We start from the raw sequence: 18,694 nt of genomic DNA, 5'->3' as shown, positions 1-18,694 counted from the left end.
TTTACAGTAGTAATAAATTCAGCTGAAAATGTCAATGTGACCTACAAACATTTTTCTTCTGTGGGAAAATACTTGCCAGTGATGGTCAGGTACTTTTCTAAACCCCTGCTGTTTCTTTCTCAGTGTGTCTCTCTCTCTTTCACTCTCTCTCTCTTTTTATGCCATTAACATGGCATAAGAAAATGCAGTTTTATTTTCTTTAGACACATTCATCTCCTCAGCACAGACTTTTTTTCACCATTACCTCTCACTGACCGTATTTTAGGGACAACCGCTAGCTCATGCTGGATGAAATCCTGCCCACACAGAAGCAAGTGCAAGTTCCTCCGATGGTGTCAGTGGTGTTAGGGCTTCATCTGTAATATTGGTTATGCTGCTTAAGCTGATGACTGAAACATATTGAATAGGAAAGTCATGAATAGAAAAACTGCCTGTTGTTATGCCTGATGTGCAGTTTGATGGGATATTGAGTGCAGCAGAGCTTTGAGATGGATCTGCAAGCGAGCATCGCAAAGAAGACCGAGAGGCTTTTAAACAGCAAAGCTAGGTTTTGCTAGAATAAAAAATGAGTGTGTTTGAGTTACTTAAGAATATCTAAATAGAGAAAGCTCCAAGGGACTAGGGAAGGCAGAGGAGAGAAAAAAAGGGTTTCCAACAACCCCTCCTTTTCAACACACTACAGCACACACACGAAACAGCCTGTTTGTCACATTTTTTTCCAAGTGTGTTCTAAAATGTTCACATTTGTGATATGAAATCACATAAAAATGATAAACAGTGTGTTTATGAGTACTTTTGTAAATATCAGACGTTATGACCCCCAAACTGGAGTGTCATACTCAACATCTTAATCTAAACATAGTTTTCCATCAGACCAGATCTACCTGTTCCTGATTATGCAGTGGCTTAAAAAATCCCAACACATTATAGGTAACATACATAACAGCATTTTCTTCTGAGTTGAATCTTGTGTTACCAGAAGAGCACCAGCTTTTGGCGTCCTCTACATATATGTGAACTTCAACCATGTGTGAATAATCCCACTGTTTTCCTGTGGTTAAGGCACCGTGCTGAAAAAGGAGCGTAGATGGGCTTTAGAACATGAATAGCAAGGAAGAAAGCCTCCAAGGTTTGTTGAGCCACTTTCAGGTGTAATTAGGATTGTACGGAGTCCAGCAATTTTGGTGAAAACTCATGGCCTTTGTTGACTTTAGACCCTTTTTTGTTTCTCAAATGACAAAATTAAACCCCAGGTTTATAAATGCTGCATCTTTTACTTCCTGCTTGCCCGCCTTGCTAATGTTTCCTTTTCTAAAATGTTTTACTTTACAGGAAAAACTGGTCCACGACTTGGATTGTTCTCACAGCTCGGAAAATGGAATTCTACAAAGAATCAAAGCAGCCAGCGATGGTAGGCAATCAACCATCCAATACCCTTGGCTTCCTAGCAACTGTTGCTTCAAGTTTGGTGTTTACATAAGACAAGTTCAGGCTGAGCTAGCAACCCTGAAATGTTTGAGAGCAGCCGAAGGAATACAGCTTGATAAACTTTTAATCAGATGTAGTGTATGAGAAGAAATAGGAGTAGCATGTCCTTTATTAAGAGGTGCATTTTGAGAATAATTGCAAAGTGAGACAAATGGTGAGTGACTGTGCGGTAATGGGAAGGTAACACTTTAAATTAAGGTGCCATTTATAAATGCTTTATTCTTATTTATGAAAATGATCACTAAATGCGGCTACTTCCTCAAATAATGTATTATAAAGTATGGTATAAAATGCATTAGTAATAAATGCTTAACAGATGATGCGATGAGAATCTGTTGCAAAGGATATTGTGAGACGTAAATTGTATTAAACCATGTATGTGCATCTTTAATACATGAATTTAAGTTGTTATCTACCGTACTATAAAGTGGCTTATACATTAATAAATAATAATAAATTATTTATAAATGGCACCTTAATATAGGGTGTTACCAAAGCAGAAAACATTAGAAGTTAGCAAAGTGATTTTTTATCGTAGTATAAACGTGACATCTACCATATCCTGCTAACCTTCCTGAATATTTCTATGACTCCATCTAATGCAGCTAATGCAATTTCTGTAGCCTGTAGTTACTACAAAGTGAAATTTGCAGTACCTTTTTATTGTGCCCCAAGGAAAGACCACTGATCTTAGTCTTCAGAGATGTGACAGCTACGTTGCCCAAGCAATAATGGCACGTATCCCTTCAGTGCTACTTACTGCTGAGTTTGAGCCTATGAACCGAAACGTGGGCAACAAAAAGGGAACTCGGTAAATGCACGACACTGTGGGCAGTGAAGGGACGGGTTTGACAAAGCCCTGTTGTGAAAGGCTCTCAAAGCTTGATCAAACCTGCCAAATCTCATTGGCATGATGGGTGGCCAAAAAGGTGCTCTCTTTGGCAGGAGTCAGAAGCAATAAGCTACTTTTTTTTTTTTCCTGTGGCAGGTGATACAAGCCTTTTCTCTGTAGTTTTGATCTGCCGATGCCACTTGCCATAAAATCGCCTTTAAAAACACCTTTTCATGCCTGGCTTGTTTGGAAAGGGTTGTAGGTAAATAAAAATAGGCAAAAGAGTAAAAGGAAGTAAAGGATAAAAGCTGGTACTTTGAGCTTGTGTCACTATAGCTGGAAAATCCTACTTTTCTGAAGCCATGAAAACAGTATTCCTTGGAAAAAGAAGTCTCAGGTTAAGTTATTACAATTACTCTTACAATTTATGAGCTGCTTTATGTTTTTACCTGCTGCCTTTTCTCTCTCTTTGCAAGTTCTTACCTGTATCTCAGGAGACAAATGAACCAGTGGAAGTTTAACACACAGTAGACTTGCTTTTGCTCAGAAACTCCTCCACATGGTTAAAATTCCCACTGGCTGTTTAAGGATTTGGATATTAAAGTAGACATGACTGGAGAACATGACTCTGTCCCAGGTCTCCATCTGTTTAACTCAAAATAGTAAGGTGTATTATGAAAACAGATCTTCTGAGAAGTCAGTCCCTTTCATTCAGTTTCATTTCATCCTCAATGCGCAAACCTGGTGCGCTACTATCTATGACCTCCTGTGTTAGGAAGAGCACAGATGTAATGATCCCATATTTGGCTTATTATGGAGGGGTGGGGGTAAGAGGATTTCTTTGTTCCATACTAGATCTCAACACTGGGGCTGTGAACTCACTGTTTATTAGGTGAGAAAAAGCTGATAAAATTACATTTTCTGTCTGCATATGACTTTATGCAAAGGTAAAGAGGGGGTAATGCTTGAAGATGAGCCATCAGTATTCAAAATCTTATAACCCAGTTTCTTAAACCCAAATCTCATACATGAAAAAAAGCTCAACCACCATGTTGATCTCATCTGATAAAGCAAATGTAAGACTTGTTTCCTTTGTAAACCATTTAACCAGATATAATTTTGATAGCGGAAAGGAAATAATACAGAAAGGCTTCATTAGAGATCATTTGTTTGCTGATTTTTATTTTTTTTAAAATGTGGCAGTGTGTTTACTCTTTTTTTTTCTCCAGCTGTAGTTTACTTTGGAAAAAGGGGAACTCAACCATTAGTTAAATAATGTAATGGAGGCAATGCTCGTTCACTATAGTATGACTTCTTAACAAAGCATTTTTATTGTTAGCAGGAAAATGATGTGACTTAACAAAAAGATTAACATTCCTTTGTATTATAAAGATATTAATTCATTAATAATTAATTATTAAATACTGTACACGAAGTGAAAATTTAAAATGAGAGGGCATCATTATAAGAGGAAGGATATTTCACAACAAAAGCAACAGGAGAGAGGGAAATGAAAGCGGATTCTAATCATATCTCTTTTTCTGATAGGGTAACATTTAGAAGTGATTTAAAATTATATTTACCAAAATCTGTAATAGTATCCTAATGCAGAAAACTAGAGATAGTTTAAAGGGTTTTATGCTTTTCCTTTGTACAATTGTAGATGCAGGACTCACTGTAACATTTTTCCTATTGATTTGCATGGAGAAGACTGGGATCCACAGCTTTCTGGTGAAGCCAGGAACAGTATCTGGTATTATTATTAGTAATAGAGCAGAACAATTAAAGCACACAGAGGAGAGATTCAGAAAATGAGCTTGTTTACAAATATTACTGAAAATGCAACTTTGCATCCCATGTAGCTAAATCATTATCTTTTGCTGCTGCCTTGGTCATTTGTGGTCATGTTTTTGATATACTTCTAAAAACATTTATATCGATGTAACTTGCTTTTTATTAAGGGCATTGTGATCTAAACAGATCACAGCTCCATTCTTTCTCAACCAGCATTAAATCCTGCAATCAGTTGGCCTTTCTGACCAAGAAAAAAAGTAGTCTGTTTATTCCCTGAGATAGTTTATTCAACAGAGGTTATTTTAACCTCAGGTTATTAGCCCATCTGCAAAGTAATTTAGTGAGCGAAAATGCTGCTGAAATCCATATTCATGTTTAGGAAGATTTCATCGTAGCAGACACTTGTATCAATTTACTACATAACCCCCTCCAACAACATTGATATAACATAATTGCTCTGACTGCAAAACACAAAGCAAGGACGCAGAGTGCTTGGGCTTTCCCAGTAACCTTAACTTAACTCTCTTGTGGCATCTCTGGGTAAGGCATAAACTGGGAAGCAAAGTATGAGACAAGACAATGTTTAGGCCAGAATGAATTTCAGTGTTCCTGGGATCCCCATGGATTTATGTGGGGATCACCACTGGTGGAGCTCCCAAGGTGTAGAGTTGCGCATTGTCCATCAGTGAGTGTCCAACAGACAATTTCAGGTCTGATGGGCACAAATGGTTTTGCACATAGTTTTTATTGGAAGCTTCACATATGATGTTGTACCAGGAGTCTGGCACGGTGTTCGTAGACACCTCATACCGTTCTGTAGGCACAATTGCCAAATTCTCCAAAAGAGAAGTTTCCCAGTTGATTATTGTACATAGCAGAAGAGTCTTCATCTTTCCAACACCATGAGCTTGCACCCCATCCTTTCCAGAAAGGGAGATGCACATAGTTATCCTTTTCTTCCACTTATTACAAAATCAGAGCTGTAAGCAGCCTCCAGATTACTAAAACAGCAGCAAAATTGCAGTGTGTGTGCACTGTCTGCACAGAGGAGTCCGTGTTCTGTTGCTGCATACATCTTTCTACAATCATAGAAATTAGAAATGATAAAAAACCTATGGAGTTTGATATTCCACCTTCCTTCAAAACTTTCCTGGTCTTTCCAGTGTTGTTTTTTCACGCTTCAGTGTGAAATGCCATGGCAGTTTTCCTGAGGAAATTATTTTGCAGCCTGGTACCTTTCACTATCAAGAAACTATTTCCTGGTTCTTTGTCTACGTTTTTAATCTCTTCTTTTCATCTCATCACATGTTTCCAAAATTTCTTTACCCTTTCTGCTGGTGGATTAAGGCTGCCCTCCTTTGTTACGGTATTTTCAGACTCAAACTACCCTTTTGGGTAAATTTTGAAGAAAGCAAGCTGACCCACTCTGATGAGGCTGTGTTGTGTGTTCGTTATGGGTTACAGAAGAACTGCAAGCACAGACCTGATCACTGCATGGAGTCCTGGGGAGGAAACTTCCCTGGTCTCTCTCCTGGCCAAGGAGAGTGATCTTGCCAAAAGAGATGCTAGAACCTTATTTTTAAAAGTGTATAGTTCTGGATTCCTGAATGTTCATATATTTCCCCCCCACCCCTTTGCTTATGCCAGAAGGTTGGTGTTTGGGTTTGTTTCAACTTTGCCATACAAATATTAGCTGATTTAATTTCACAGCTGTTTTGTAAAATCAATTATCAATACTGCAACTTTGATCTGCTATTAAAATTCAGAAAGTTTAAGTTCTTGTCAGAGGCCAGGCAGGAAATCTGAGGCAGAGTTGGGGGAAAATAATCCAGACCCTGCTCTTCCAGTGGTTTAGCCACAAGAACATCCTCCTGTTTTGAATAGCATATTTCTTCTATTAAAAAAAAAAATCAAAATGAAAAAATAAAAGAAAGAACAAAGGCACACAGGACTGTCAGTTTTAGAGGAGCTGAACCATGGTGGCTTTTATGGTTTGGCAAATAAAGAACATAATTACAACTCCAGTACTGGGAACTGCCAGAGACTCTGGCTGCAAATTACTTGACCAACGTTTCTTACTCTGTTTCTTTTAACTTAAATAGGACCTTTTCTACCCATTCCAGAAGCACCCTGGAGAACACGCATGTTTTTATCCTTTAATAACAACACCAGAGAAATTCAGTGAGCAGTCTTTGGAAAGCTGATTGTATGGTTGATGGACTGGCCACTGTAACTTCTATTAAGTCTGGTTTTGGTTTGTTTTTTTTTTTAATCAACAATGCCATTTTTAAGGTAAAAGAGCTTAAGAACAGCCAAGCAAAAAAGATGCATCACGTTCACTAATTAAGTTATGTGGATATTACTCCATACCTTACCCAAAAGGGACTTATTAAGGCTTTATACCGTTAACACTAGTATTTTTATTGTTGTCTGGGATGTTCAGTAACCTAATCTACAAAGGCTACTCTAAACTATAAGGGCTTGCCAGAACTGCTCTGCACAGGCAGAGTCCCTGGAGAAGGAGCTTAGATGGCAAATGAGGATTATTGTGCTTTACACCAACTCCCAGCACCGTAAATGATACAGGCAAACAAATCTGCTCTTTGAATTATTTGCATCCATACGGAGGAGCTGGGGAGGCAGAGCTGTATCACGCTGGGATGCACGCACTGACATTGTGAAGTAGCAAACTGTGTGGAGCTACCCCAGCACCGAGCAATTTCTGGGTGTCACACATGCCCTCCAAGTCTTTTTTTTCCCCGTTCTATTTTTTTTTCTTTTTTCTTTTTTTAGGAGCTAGAAATGATAATTCCTTTGGAGAAAGGAGATAGCTTGTCTTGCAGATACGATGTATGTTCTTGTCTAGTTTCTGTCCTTTCCAGCTGCATCAGTTTAAAACTTGCATTTGGAAAACCCACAAAACTTTACCTTTAAGCCCAGTGGCTTCTCAAGAGGTTTTGCAAAGTAAGCATTTAAAATATCTGGTCGACGTGTATGCATTTGTGTTTTGATCTGTCGTATGGTATATTAGGCTGGGGTTTTTAAACCACCTAACTATTTTTATAATTAGGTATCTAGTATAGGAACCTTATTTCTGAGTTAAGACACTTCAGGAGTGGTTATTTAATGATACCAGGGAATAATGAACTCTTTTCAGTAATACCAGCAGCTGTGCTACGATAATCTGTCACTTGAACTTGATCTATTCTTGTTTTATCCTATGACTGTCCCCATTTGTGAAAAGACAGGCCATATTCATGGGTGTTGTGTTTTTTTCTTTCCAGAAACCGGGACATAAACCCGAGTGTGTGGATTTGTGTGGTGCTCGCATTGAGTGGACCTCTGAGAAATCCAGCAGAAAGAATGTCTTTCAGGTAAGAGGCAAAAACATGCATTTCATTGCTCATCTGAGTATAAACTCTGTAAAGCTAAGAGGTCGGTTTTATGTCCTCGGTTTTAATAACTAGAGGTTGATATAATACAGCCTTTTCCTTACCGATAGTGGAGAGCAACATTTTATCAAGCATCAGTTTACTGTTTTTCTAAGAGAAGGATTTCTGATGACTGAGTCGCCTAAACACTTGAGAACCTGTTGATTTATTGATTAATGCTCTCTATTCGATTTGTTTTTAAAACTTAGTAGGTAATTGCTTTGGGTTCAGGCCTAGAATCTTGACCTAAAGGACTTCCCTAAACACAACTTCTTCAAACTGCTTATACAAGCATCGCTCCAACACAGTGCGGTTACTCTGTTTATTTTTATTGCTGCTCAGGGTACTCAGGCGGTGATGACCCAGGTTCATTTCTGGAAGGGGAGGGGAGGTTTTTAAAAGCTTGCCTCTGTCAGGGCCAGCATAGAAGGATATGTATTTCTCCTAGGACTATTCTTCATTGATGGAAAATAATATTATTTAATTACTGCATCTAAATCCCATTGAATTGGAAGGGAGGATCAAGGCCCAAGAAGATGAAAGGGAGAGAAAAACATTACTGCAAGGTTAACATTCCAGGATCAAGGGGCTAAAATAGTTTATTGCAACATCTTCAGGTTTTGGACATAATCCAGCTCCCATGAATATCAGCAGAAAGCGTGTTGGCTTTCATTTTTCATTTCACTGAAAGTTGCAACAAGCCACATTTAAAATATTATTCTCTATGAACTGAGTTGTTTCCCAGAGTTCTAACATGAAGAATTTGTAACGAGACAAACAATAATGGGAGGAGAGACGCAGAAGGGAACATGTCAGGGTCAAGATACTGTTAGTTACCAGATAGTCCTTTGGCATCATCACCCGTGAAACATGCAGGAGGAGCCAACTGTGCCTGGGTCTGGGGTTTAGGGAAAAAAAAAACCACCACACACAAGAAAAAAACCCCTAAGGGACTGTACATGGCTGCTTGAAAATAAACCTCTTTGGGTCAACTGGGTGTTACAGAGACGTTTTTAAGGTTTATTTTTCTAGACATCTTTCTAAAGCGCGTGGAATATTTAGAAATATTCCTTCTCTTTAAGACTTATGCTCCTGTACCCCCCACGTCCTTCAGGTTGTCTTGAGACAACACTTGGAGCTTTGTCATTTCCTAGGTATTTTTAGAATAAATATTTTGGTTTTCCTGTCAATCTTCAGCTTTTTCACTTGGAATGTGATTAAGTATAACCTTAGCCTTCGCTCCTGCAACCCCCTGAGCACGCTGACAGGTCTTCTGAGCTTCTAGGGTTTATTTCTCATTTTGCAGTAAGCAAAATTTCTGTTTGGAAATGTATATTAGTGTGGTGATTCACTGCAGCTAATACATTTCCAATGTAAAGACAAATGAAGCTCTGCTATTGATTTACTGAACTGGTTGTACGAAGACTTTGCAATGCATTTTCTTCTCACTTCTGTTAGTGTGAGGTGTAACTCCACTGAATCAGAATAATGTGAGAAAGGAAACTCATGCGCTACTCTTTGAACCCATTAAAACGTGTCTTCATCAAGCCAATAAGTGAGTGGGAGAGACATTAAGAAGTAAAAGCATGGGAGGAAGGACATATGTTAAGACACATTTTGAAAAGGGATGGAGCATTGTTTAGACAGAGAGCTACAAGAAGATTCTGCCAGATGGTAAGAGCGAAAGAGGAGAAGGCTTTGGCATCAGTAGTGGTGACATTTTGGGAAAGAAAAGGACTGAATGAGACTGGTGCTACATGAGCAGATAGAGTGGGAAGGGGACTAGAAGGAGTGAAGATTTGTGAGATAGTCTGGAGCGAATCCAAGGCGAGTTCAAAAGCTCAGAGGTCAGTTTGTACCTGGGTTCTGAACATTTCAGGAAATGCTTCTGATGATCTGCTTATCCCACATGGGTGGGCATAAGATTGATAATCTATATCTACTTACTCATAGATTTGTTCAAATGAAAAGAACACAGCTGATTTCTTTATTTTTCTCCCCCTACCTAAATATAGATACGCCGTGTTGTTATTTGATTAAATACATCAGGTGCCTACCTCTGAAATGATCAGAAATAAGTATGATTATCTCTTCAAAGCATGGCAACAAAGCATAGTTGGTGGGGTTTTGTTTAATTACTTTCTGAATAATAAACCATTCTTTTTCCCATTCAAACGGAGCAGTGGTTACTTTCTGGGAATGTGTTGTATTCTAGGAGTAGATACAGAATTTTGAGTTTGATTTAGCCTGGGTGCTCAATTTGAGTTCATGAATTATAGATTAGAACTAGAAAATGACTATTGAGATTTTGGTTTGAAGAGAATGAAGGAAATCTTGAATTTAAAATCTAAGCATGTGACAGTTAATGGATGGTAACAAGAAGATGGAGTACGGGAGTATCATAAAGAAAACTAATTGGAAACATGATCGATGCCGGGGAAAAAAAAAAGAAAGAAAAGAGGGAGCTGCAAGTAAATGATATTCAGGCAGGAAGATTTGGGTTTCTGGTCTTGATCATGAGGTTTTCAGCAGTGTTACTCTACTCATTTTAATTGAGCTACTCCCTGTTTAACAGGATAAGTCTGATCTGTCTCTCACACTATCCAATTTGTGCGTGCAATCTATTTCTGTCCTTGATGAACACATTACGCGGGGGGGTTCTTCCAGTTTTCCTTAATAGTCACTGAAAAGATGCTTGTCTTGTAAAATAAAGCCTCCTGATTTCCCTTAGTTCATTTTATTGATTATATAGACAACACCTAGGAAAAGAACTGGTTAGAAGCAGCTCCACATGCTGTGGGGAGAATGTGGCAGTTTGCAGTGAGGTGCCGTGCTGTTTGTTCTTGCTGGCTGAATGACGCGATACTCTAGGTCTTCATCAGAGGAGTGGTGAATAAAAGAAGATTTATGTTCAAATCACATGCTTTAAATATTTCTGCTAAGTGCTAGTTTGCTCTTTGGTGTTTAGCCTGAAATTTAAAGCACTGAGGATTAAAAGGATTACAACATAATCTTAAATAATCCTAAGTGTCATTTACAGAGAGATGGTTGTAATAACTAAATAAAACCATGTTAAGGGATGGCAGTGTTGTCAGTCAGCAACTGGAACAGAAACGGCGCCTGTGTCACTCTGCTGTTCTCCTCTTCCCTTTATTTGGCTTAGCTGAACATTGGGTAGGTGTGTTTGTGGGTTATCAAAAAGAAATAACACGATGGGCTGATTTTCAGTCCATACTAACATGGCTGCTGAGGCACCAGGAACTAGGTTAGCTTACAGATTTTCTCAATGTTCAATGTTTTCTGCTTCTAGAAAACTTTTTGACCAAAGTTTGTGCTTTCCACTGCTTTACTCACCCTCTACTCCAAGCAGCCTTTTTAATTTCAAAATCAGCCCAGATGCCGTGGAAGATGGGCTCTTGACCTCTGGCTTCATAATTCTGGAGCTTCATTAGTACAAAGTCTCAGAGCTGTAGACTATTTCCTTGAAGAGGTTTAGGAAGATTTCTCTCAGGTATTCAAAAAAGCAATGGAAAAATAGGAGAGAGGTGAAAAGTGCAGAAAAAGGTCACAAGCAACATACTTAGGAATTGGTGAAGCTGCTTTGTTCTCTTAATAGCACTATTCATTTAGCTAACAGACATATTTTAGTTTCTTTGGTAATATTTTTATTTTTTTTCCCTGTTTACCAAGTTCATTTTTTCAGGAAAGTTTCACATGAAGTCTTTCTGGAGTTTGACACACTGTCTCTTGCCATGGGTCTGGTATGATATCACTTTTTCATTTCAATACACTGCAGCTGGAAGGGGTTACTCATTCATATGCAAATAAAACTTGCAAGTGTATTTTACAAACAGGGAAATCTGTGTAAGATGCACAGTATTTCAACAGTGAAACAGCTGAAAGTACAACTGTACCCATGTGTAATACGAAAGAATTTGTCTTGTAGCTGCTTCATATATAAGAACATTTATGGTGCTGGTTGAGGGTAACTCCCTTTTCTTTGGATCATAGATTATAGACTGGTCTGTAATCTATAACTGGAAGGGATTCCAAGGGTCACAGAGTTCCAACCCCCTGCCACAGGCAGAGCCACCAACTTCCAGACCTGGATCTACACAAGGTTGCCCAGGGCCCCATTCAACCTGGCCTTGAACACTTCCAGGGACGGGGCATCCACTACTATTCTGGGCAGCCTGTTCCAGCACTTTACCACTCTCTCTGTAAAAAAAAAACCTTCCCCCTAATATCTATAAAGCATTTTGTCCACTTCTGGAGGTTACTGCTGTGATTGGGGGTTGGCTTCTATCCCAGAGGCCTGAATATGATATTGCCTAATTAAAAGACTTAGCCACATCACACAGTTATTAAATGGTGACAGCAAGAGCTTCTTTAAGTAACAAACTTAAAATTAATTTGAAAAAAAGCACAAGAAATTGCTCTAATCATCATCTTGAGATGTTCAAGTGTATAGTTTATGGTAGAAGTACTCAGGTTTCATTGGTGTAGGTAGGAGATATTGAACACAGATATGTAGAATGGTCTCTGCATTGCATTTCTCATTCAGTCTTCCAACTGCCTTGCTGCTGACCCTACCAGCAAAGCCCCCACCCAAATATTCAATAAAACCTAATCAATAGATTCAGAAAATCTCCTGACAACTCCATACCTTGGCTATTTTCTTTTGTAATCTAAATATAGCAAGACCCATGAATGCATTGTTTTTCCCTAAATTTAGTTGTCTTTATTCTTGGTGGTAATGTTTTTAATTTTTCAAGTCACATAATACTTACAGTATTTGACAGAAATGCATAGAAAACGCAGAGTCAGAGCTGTGGATCACAGACACTTTGTATGTAGAGCATTTGTAGTGATTTTGGGATCTGGGACCTGACTCATTCAACTTCTATGACAGTGGGGCTCTGTGGACAATTTTTGGAATCACTTCTGGTTTACATCTGTTGAAAAATAGGCTCTATCAATTGACTATTACCTTTTAATTTCTTTAAAGTAGAAGCTAAAAGTGCAACTGTGCTTTCTTTGGTTTATTCTTGCACTGAAGTCCCCAAGGTGTCAAGCAGTTCAGTCACAACCTTTGCTTTTTGAATCTACTGGGAACAAAGTGCCCTTAGTGTGCAAAACCTGTCAGGATTGTACCCAGGTACAGGCAGTATATAACTGTGTTTTCACTGAGTATCTGTATGCCAAATTGTTATTGCTGGTTAGAAAGGAAATGTGAGAGGGAGAGTACACAGTGCAAGAAGCAAAATGCCCTTGATTGTAGGGAAAGTTTGACAGAAAATAGGAAATTGCACGCAATGTGCATTCTAAACCTTCTACAATTGAGAAGTCACTTTGCCTTCTAAAGACTTGAGCGTGACATTTGAAGGTGATAAAGGGGAGAGATATTTAGAGGTGCTTGGTTATTATTGCTGTGTGTATGAAAAGGGTAGATTTGATTGTAATCACTTTACCTGTGTTGACAGCAGCTGCTCCTGAGACCCAAGGAGATGTCTCTGGTTATTAAAGGGCACGATAGGCAGAAGCACTAGCTGAGGAAGTGAAAAAGATCCACATCTAATCCAGAGTAAGTGAGAGGCTGGTAACCGGGGCAGGGATGTGCTGCTTCACTCCTGTCTCAGAAACAGTAGGTGAGCAGCAGCCAGCTGTAACCACCCTGGGCAAGTCAGCGCTTCTGCCTTTGCTCACCAGTGATTCACTCTTACATCTGGTGTTACTTGTGTTAGCCCAAGGAGAGTATATCAAGGAAATGACATGTAGGTTGCTTTCTGTTTTCAGCAGTGTGCCCATGTGGCTAGGAAGGCCAGTGGCATCCTGGCTTGTATCAGAAATTGTGTGGCCAGTTGGTCTAGGGAGTTGATTGTGCCCCTGTACTCAGCATTGGTGAGGCTGCACCAATTTTGGGCTCCTCACCATAATAAGGACATTGAGGTACTGGAGCATGTCCAGAGAAGGGCAACCAGGCTGGAGAAGGTTCTGGAGGAGAAAATCCTATGATGAGCAGCTCAGGGAGCTGGGGGTGTTCAGCCTGGGGAAGAGGAAGCTGAGGAGAAACCTTATCACTGCCTACAACTACCTGAAAGGAGGATATAAAGAGGTGGGAGATGGTCTCTTCAGCCAAGTGACAGGACAAGGGGAAATGGCCTCAAGCTGCTCCAGGGCAGCTTCAGATCAGATGTTCTGAAAAAAAATTTCACTGAAAGAATTGTCCAGATGTGGAACAGGCTGCCCAGGGAGGGGGTTGAGTCACCATCCCTGGATGTGTTTAACAGATGGGTAGATGAGGTACTTAGGGATATGGGTTAGCATAGGACAGGAATGGTTGGACTTGATGATTTTAAAGGTCTTTTCTAACCTTGTGATTCTTAACATGAATGCTAAAATGTGGGATGTGATACATGTTTTAAGGATTGCCTGGTAATAAAACCAATTTGCTCCCCCAGAAAATCATCTTATTTCTCCTGCTAAAGTTAGTGACAGCAAAGCTTTACGCCTAATGACAGGCGCATGGGAACTGCAAGGCCTTGTGCCTCATATGTATAGGACCAGTGACACCTTAAATAAAAGAATAAAGTTTATTTTATAATATTCTCTAAAATGTTGGTACTTTGCTTGAAACTATATTGCAGTTTGAAAATAGACGAAGGATCAGCAGGAAGAAACTCTACAGCGGTGTGCATTTAGTGGGGCTGGGAAATGGAGCCTTCATCTTCTGTAACAGAATTTCAAGGCACCTCCCTATATAGCCAACCTCTGTAATAGATTTTCAAGTGTTTGAAGGAACAGCAACTTTAATCTTAAAACTGACAAGCTGAGCAGTTAAGGTAGAGCTGCTCAAAGTTATGGCCAATATATTTCTCTTGCTTTCTGTGGTTTCTGTGTCCACAAAATCCTCAGTGACGTCAGCAAAGACCTTGTGTGTTTTCTGACTACAAAACCAGGACAGTAAGTTTTGGGTTTTGTTTTGCTTTTGTTAAGAAAGTAATTCTAATCACTGTTTTACTGATAACTTGAAAAAGTTATTACTTTTCAGAAATATCCACTCCTGATAAGCAACGTTTTGTCATGCCTGGCTGCTTGAAGGGAGATTCAAAATTCTCAACAAAACTTTGGTTGATTTGCCCCTCAACATCATCTTAGCTGACGGTTCCCTTTTTCCAATTATTGTCCTATGAAAACATTCACAAAAACTTTGTTATGTTGGAAAAAAAAAAAATCACTTGAGAGTGTAACTTCAACAATTGATGGAGGCCTTGAATAGGCTGGAAAGTCTTGGATGAAGCAAGAGCTGCCATGGGCATGGTGCCGTGGGGATGCTGCCTGCAGTGCTGCAGAACACCTCTGCTGTGGTACTCGCTGCAGACCATCAAACATCGGGGTGACAACCAGCTCTTCTAACACACCAGAGCCTTGGGGTCTTGTTAAAACCCAGGGGACTTGAAAATCAAATTAAAAAGTGAATTTTCAAAATCAGGCTGATTTAAAAGACTCCACGACCCGTGTTCTCCAAGTCTGACCTTACGATGTGCACATAGATGTCTGTTTGCTAAAAAATAACAATTATAATAGCTTGTTGCCCTTTTATATAGACCCCATTTTTTGATGGATGCAAGTGCTGATACATGAGTGGCTCAGAGAGGTATGAGTGTCTGTGTACGCTCATACACATGTGCCTCTTAAGAAATGATGTGAATCGCTTAGCTTTTGACAGCTACGCCGCCGCTTTCAGAAGCGCAGATGTTATTTGTCCATCAGAAAAGAAAATATTTATTTCAAGCCAGGGGCATTTTCTGCGTTGCAAAAATACAACGTAGCAGTAGTTAATGCTTAATGTGCATGTGAATTAATAATTTTGTCAAGGGCAGGAGTGACTGAGTGTAAGGGCCTGGACGAATACAGGAGTGTGCAAGAAGCACCTTGTGCCTTGGATAATGCTGAGCCTTCTGCAAAAGCAATCCGGGCAGCTTTAACCCATCAGCAAAGCGCCACAGTGGAGCTGCTTATTCTCCCATCCTTTTTCAGCTGAATTCACGGAGGGTTGCGTTGGATTCCCACACCCACCCCTTAAACCAACCCCCCCCCCCCCTTCGTTTTGTTTTTCCAGCTGAAGGAGCGAGTGGTGTTTTTGCGGCTCGCATGCGAAATGGCAGTGGGCTGCGCAGCCTCTTGCTGCATTATTCATAAACATATTGCTGCCATCTCGTGGGCAGCGCACGAGCCGGCGCGGGCAGCCTCACGGGCAGCAAACGCACCCAGGTCTGGCCAAGCTCTGGCCAGTGTGCCACCAAGGCTGAGCCTTTCCACAGGGACAAACAGCTGGGCAGCGGAGAGTGCATAGGTCGCTTTGGCACCCACTATCGTAGCAGGGATGGTTTTGGTTTTGTTGGGTTGGGTTTTCTTATTGCTGTGGGTTTTGTTGGGTTTTATTTCAGCATCTTTAGGCAAAAATCGGTGCCTGGACAAACAGTTTATACGTTTATTCTATCTGGTTGGTAAATGAGGTAATGTCTGCTTTTTAGGGAGGCATAGTGCTGCTGTAAACCTGTGTGTGTGTGCTCTCTAAATTATGCATGTGGTTGTAGTTTGATGTTTTTAAAATGGTGATTATGTTCTGATCAGTGGGGTGGGTAGGGAAAGGGTGAGTGGGTGAATGGCTTCCGAAGGACTGGCTGGTTCAAGGTAAAGCGCATGGAGAGAATTGTTGCTGCAAAGTGAACTTGGTACGAGCATCGGGGTGCTGTGATGTGAGAGGCCTTTGGTGCTGTGTAAAATGGGGGGAAAAAGGGTTTTTTGTGGACCTAGCAATCAACAGCAGAAAAGCAAAAAGAGCCTGGCATCCCTGATTCTTCAGTACTTCAGGGTTTTGTGATTCTCCTGAGTGAAACCAGCTAAATTAATCTCAAAGCCTTATGATTTCTGCAGCCTCCTTAATGTAAGTTAATATTAAAAAAAAAAAAAAAGAAGAATTGATGTGTGCCCAAACATTGCACACATTCCCTTAATTTATCAAACTCTTGAAAAAACAAAGAGAAAAATGTATCCTAAATGAACTCACTCAGAGATAATCAAATCTGACTTGTTTACATGTTTGGTGCTGGTATTTCTGTATTCAGCCACTACATTTTTTAAAATCTTGGCGAAGTCACTTTACTCCATTTTTGTGTTTCTCTTTAATGAGCGAGGCAGATATTTAAAGTTGGCTGGGCACAGGGAGCCTTGGCTGTCCTCTCCCTGAAAGGCAGCACCTCGCATTTGTGTGCAGAGGGATGCCAGACGATATGGTAGGGCTTCACATTTTATTTTTTTATTTTTTAATTTTTTTTTGAGTGTGTAGGAGTGATTTCTGCATTATTCTGGGAGAGGATGGGTTTGGATGCTTCAAGGTGTGGAATGGACAATGGCAGGCAATTTGAATGCAAGGGGAAGGTGGGGGAAGGATGCAAATAGTGTCCTGCCCTCTCTTTTAGATAATACACCTCTTGGTTTTCAGCAGAGCAGTCATTCTTAGGCTGTGATTCATAGACCGCTAATGGGATGGGGAGACTTTTTTTTGAAATGGTAATACAAGCAGTAGTCAGCCTGAGAAGACATTTAAGGTAGTTCCCAGATGGTGCAAATGAAAGGAAAACCCAGATGAACATTTTCCATGGGGACACGGCTTTCAAACATCCTCCTCAAGTTTATTGATTTTGAGGATGCACCTCCAATTGATCCCATTTATAGGGCATTTTTATGTGGATTATCAAAGTCGTTAAAAACTTGAGTGTAAGGGCTGAATTTCTTGAATTCTTGTGTGGGATTTTAGGTTGGCTTTTTTCTAAAAAAAAAATTTTTGCTTTCATTGCCTTTTCTCTGATTTGGGATGAATAAACTCCTAGGAATTTCATGTCATTACATCTGCAATTGCATCTGTAAAGCAGGGTGATCCAAGAAACTTAGCAAATATTTTCTTTGGCAAACAAAGTTGCGAAGAGGAGCTGTGTTTTGCTTAACATTTCGTTCAAAAATAAACTCTCCCACTTAAATTATTAGAACACTTTTCTTTTTTTAAAATATCTTATTATTGTAACACTTAAAATCCCCAGCACCTCAGTCTGCCTCCCTTTGGTTTTTTTGATCATAGTTGTGATTATTACAAAATACATCATTATTAAAAAATTTAACATGCTTGTAACCCAGAATTTATAAGATCTGAAGAGAAACTGGAGAATTTGTTCAGCTTCAGCCCTCCTGCCCCAAAGTCAGAGTTTACACGTAAACTTTTACAGATTGAGCTTTAATTTTGTAAATGAATATTGGTATGAGGGCACATGTTAATTTATGGAAAAAGGAGACAATTGCTGAGATTCTCTTAAGTAATAGAATTATATTATTATTTTCTATTATTTGTACATAGTCATCACTAGGTGGAGGCATACTTTACATATTCTATTGAACATGTCATCTGTTAAGGACTGAGATGAATCGCATCGATACTGCATAGTGAAGTGAACGATACAGTTTTTAACTCGAACTGTTGAAGTAACCTGTAACCACCAAATGCCCAGCTCTCAGCCAGACTAAGATGACTTTTGCTCCAGACAATATTACAGCTGAAAATTGAATATTCTTCACTGTACATGGATCTGTTGAATTAGAAACATCGTTTGTGTGTGGTAAAGTTTAAAAGGAGACACAAAGGAAGTGTCATAAAGCAAGAGGTGGAAACATTTCAATACTACATCCTTCGATACTTAAATTGGTGTATGATGGGTTGACTGTTGCCGGGGTTTTATTACCTCTCTCTTGGGTAGCAAAACCCATTTGCAGCCCACCCATATTTTCTCATAGTATAGGGCTACCTACTGTAGATATAGAAATTTAATTCTGACAGAGGGTAACAAGATTCACCTCCCTTGGTGCCAGTACACTGATTGCACCCAAACGCTCCTGATTTACACAAGGATCTACAAGCAGTTGTGTTAGTACATATGGCACCATGCTTATGTGTCTCTCTTGTGGTTGCAAACTGATAGAGTGGAGCCTATATGAACTGGTCCTTGCCTAGGACTGCTCAAGCTGTATGTTTAGAGGCCACAAGTGGAAGCTCTGGGTGGCAACGGGGGAGTCATGATGAGAAGTCTTTCCCCAT

The 18,694-nt window shown here is 39.8% G+C and overlaps 1 protein-coding gene across 1 annotated transcript in view; it reads left to right on the top strand.

Moving 5' to 3' along the window:
- Positions 1-18,694, top strand: part of ARHGAP15 (Rho GTPase activating protein 15) — a gene marked incomplete at its 3' end in the record, with an annotated part of 314,335 nt that overhangs the window by 37,528 nt on the left and 258,113 nt on the right. The window contains exons 4-5 of the mRNA XM_084264739.1: positions 1,333-1,411; positions 7,399-7,488. Of these exons, the coding sequence (XP_084120865.1) occupies positions 1,333-1,411; positions 7,399-7,488 (169 nt within the window). The remainder of the gene's footprint in view (positions 1-1,332; positions 1,412-7,398; positions 7,489-18,694) is intronic.

This window comes from Gallinula chloropus (assembly GCF_964237585.1).
Source record: "Gallinula chloropus genome assembly, chromosome: 5".
NCBI classification, from domain to species: domain Eukaryota; kingdom Metazoa; phylum Chordata; class Aves; order Gruiformes; family Rallidae; genus Gallinula; species Gallinula chloropus.
The sequence above is the reverse complement of the archived record's forward strand: the minus strand, read 5'-3'. Positions and strand labels throughout refer to the sequence as shown.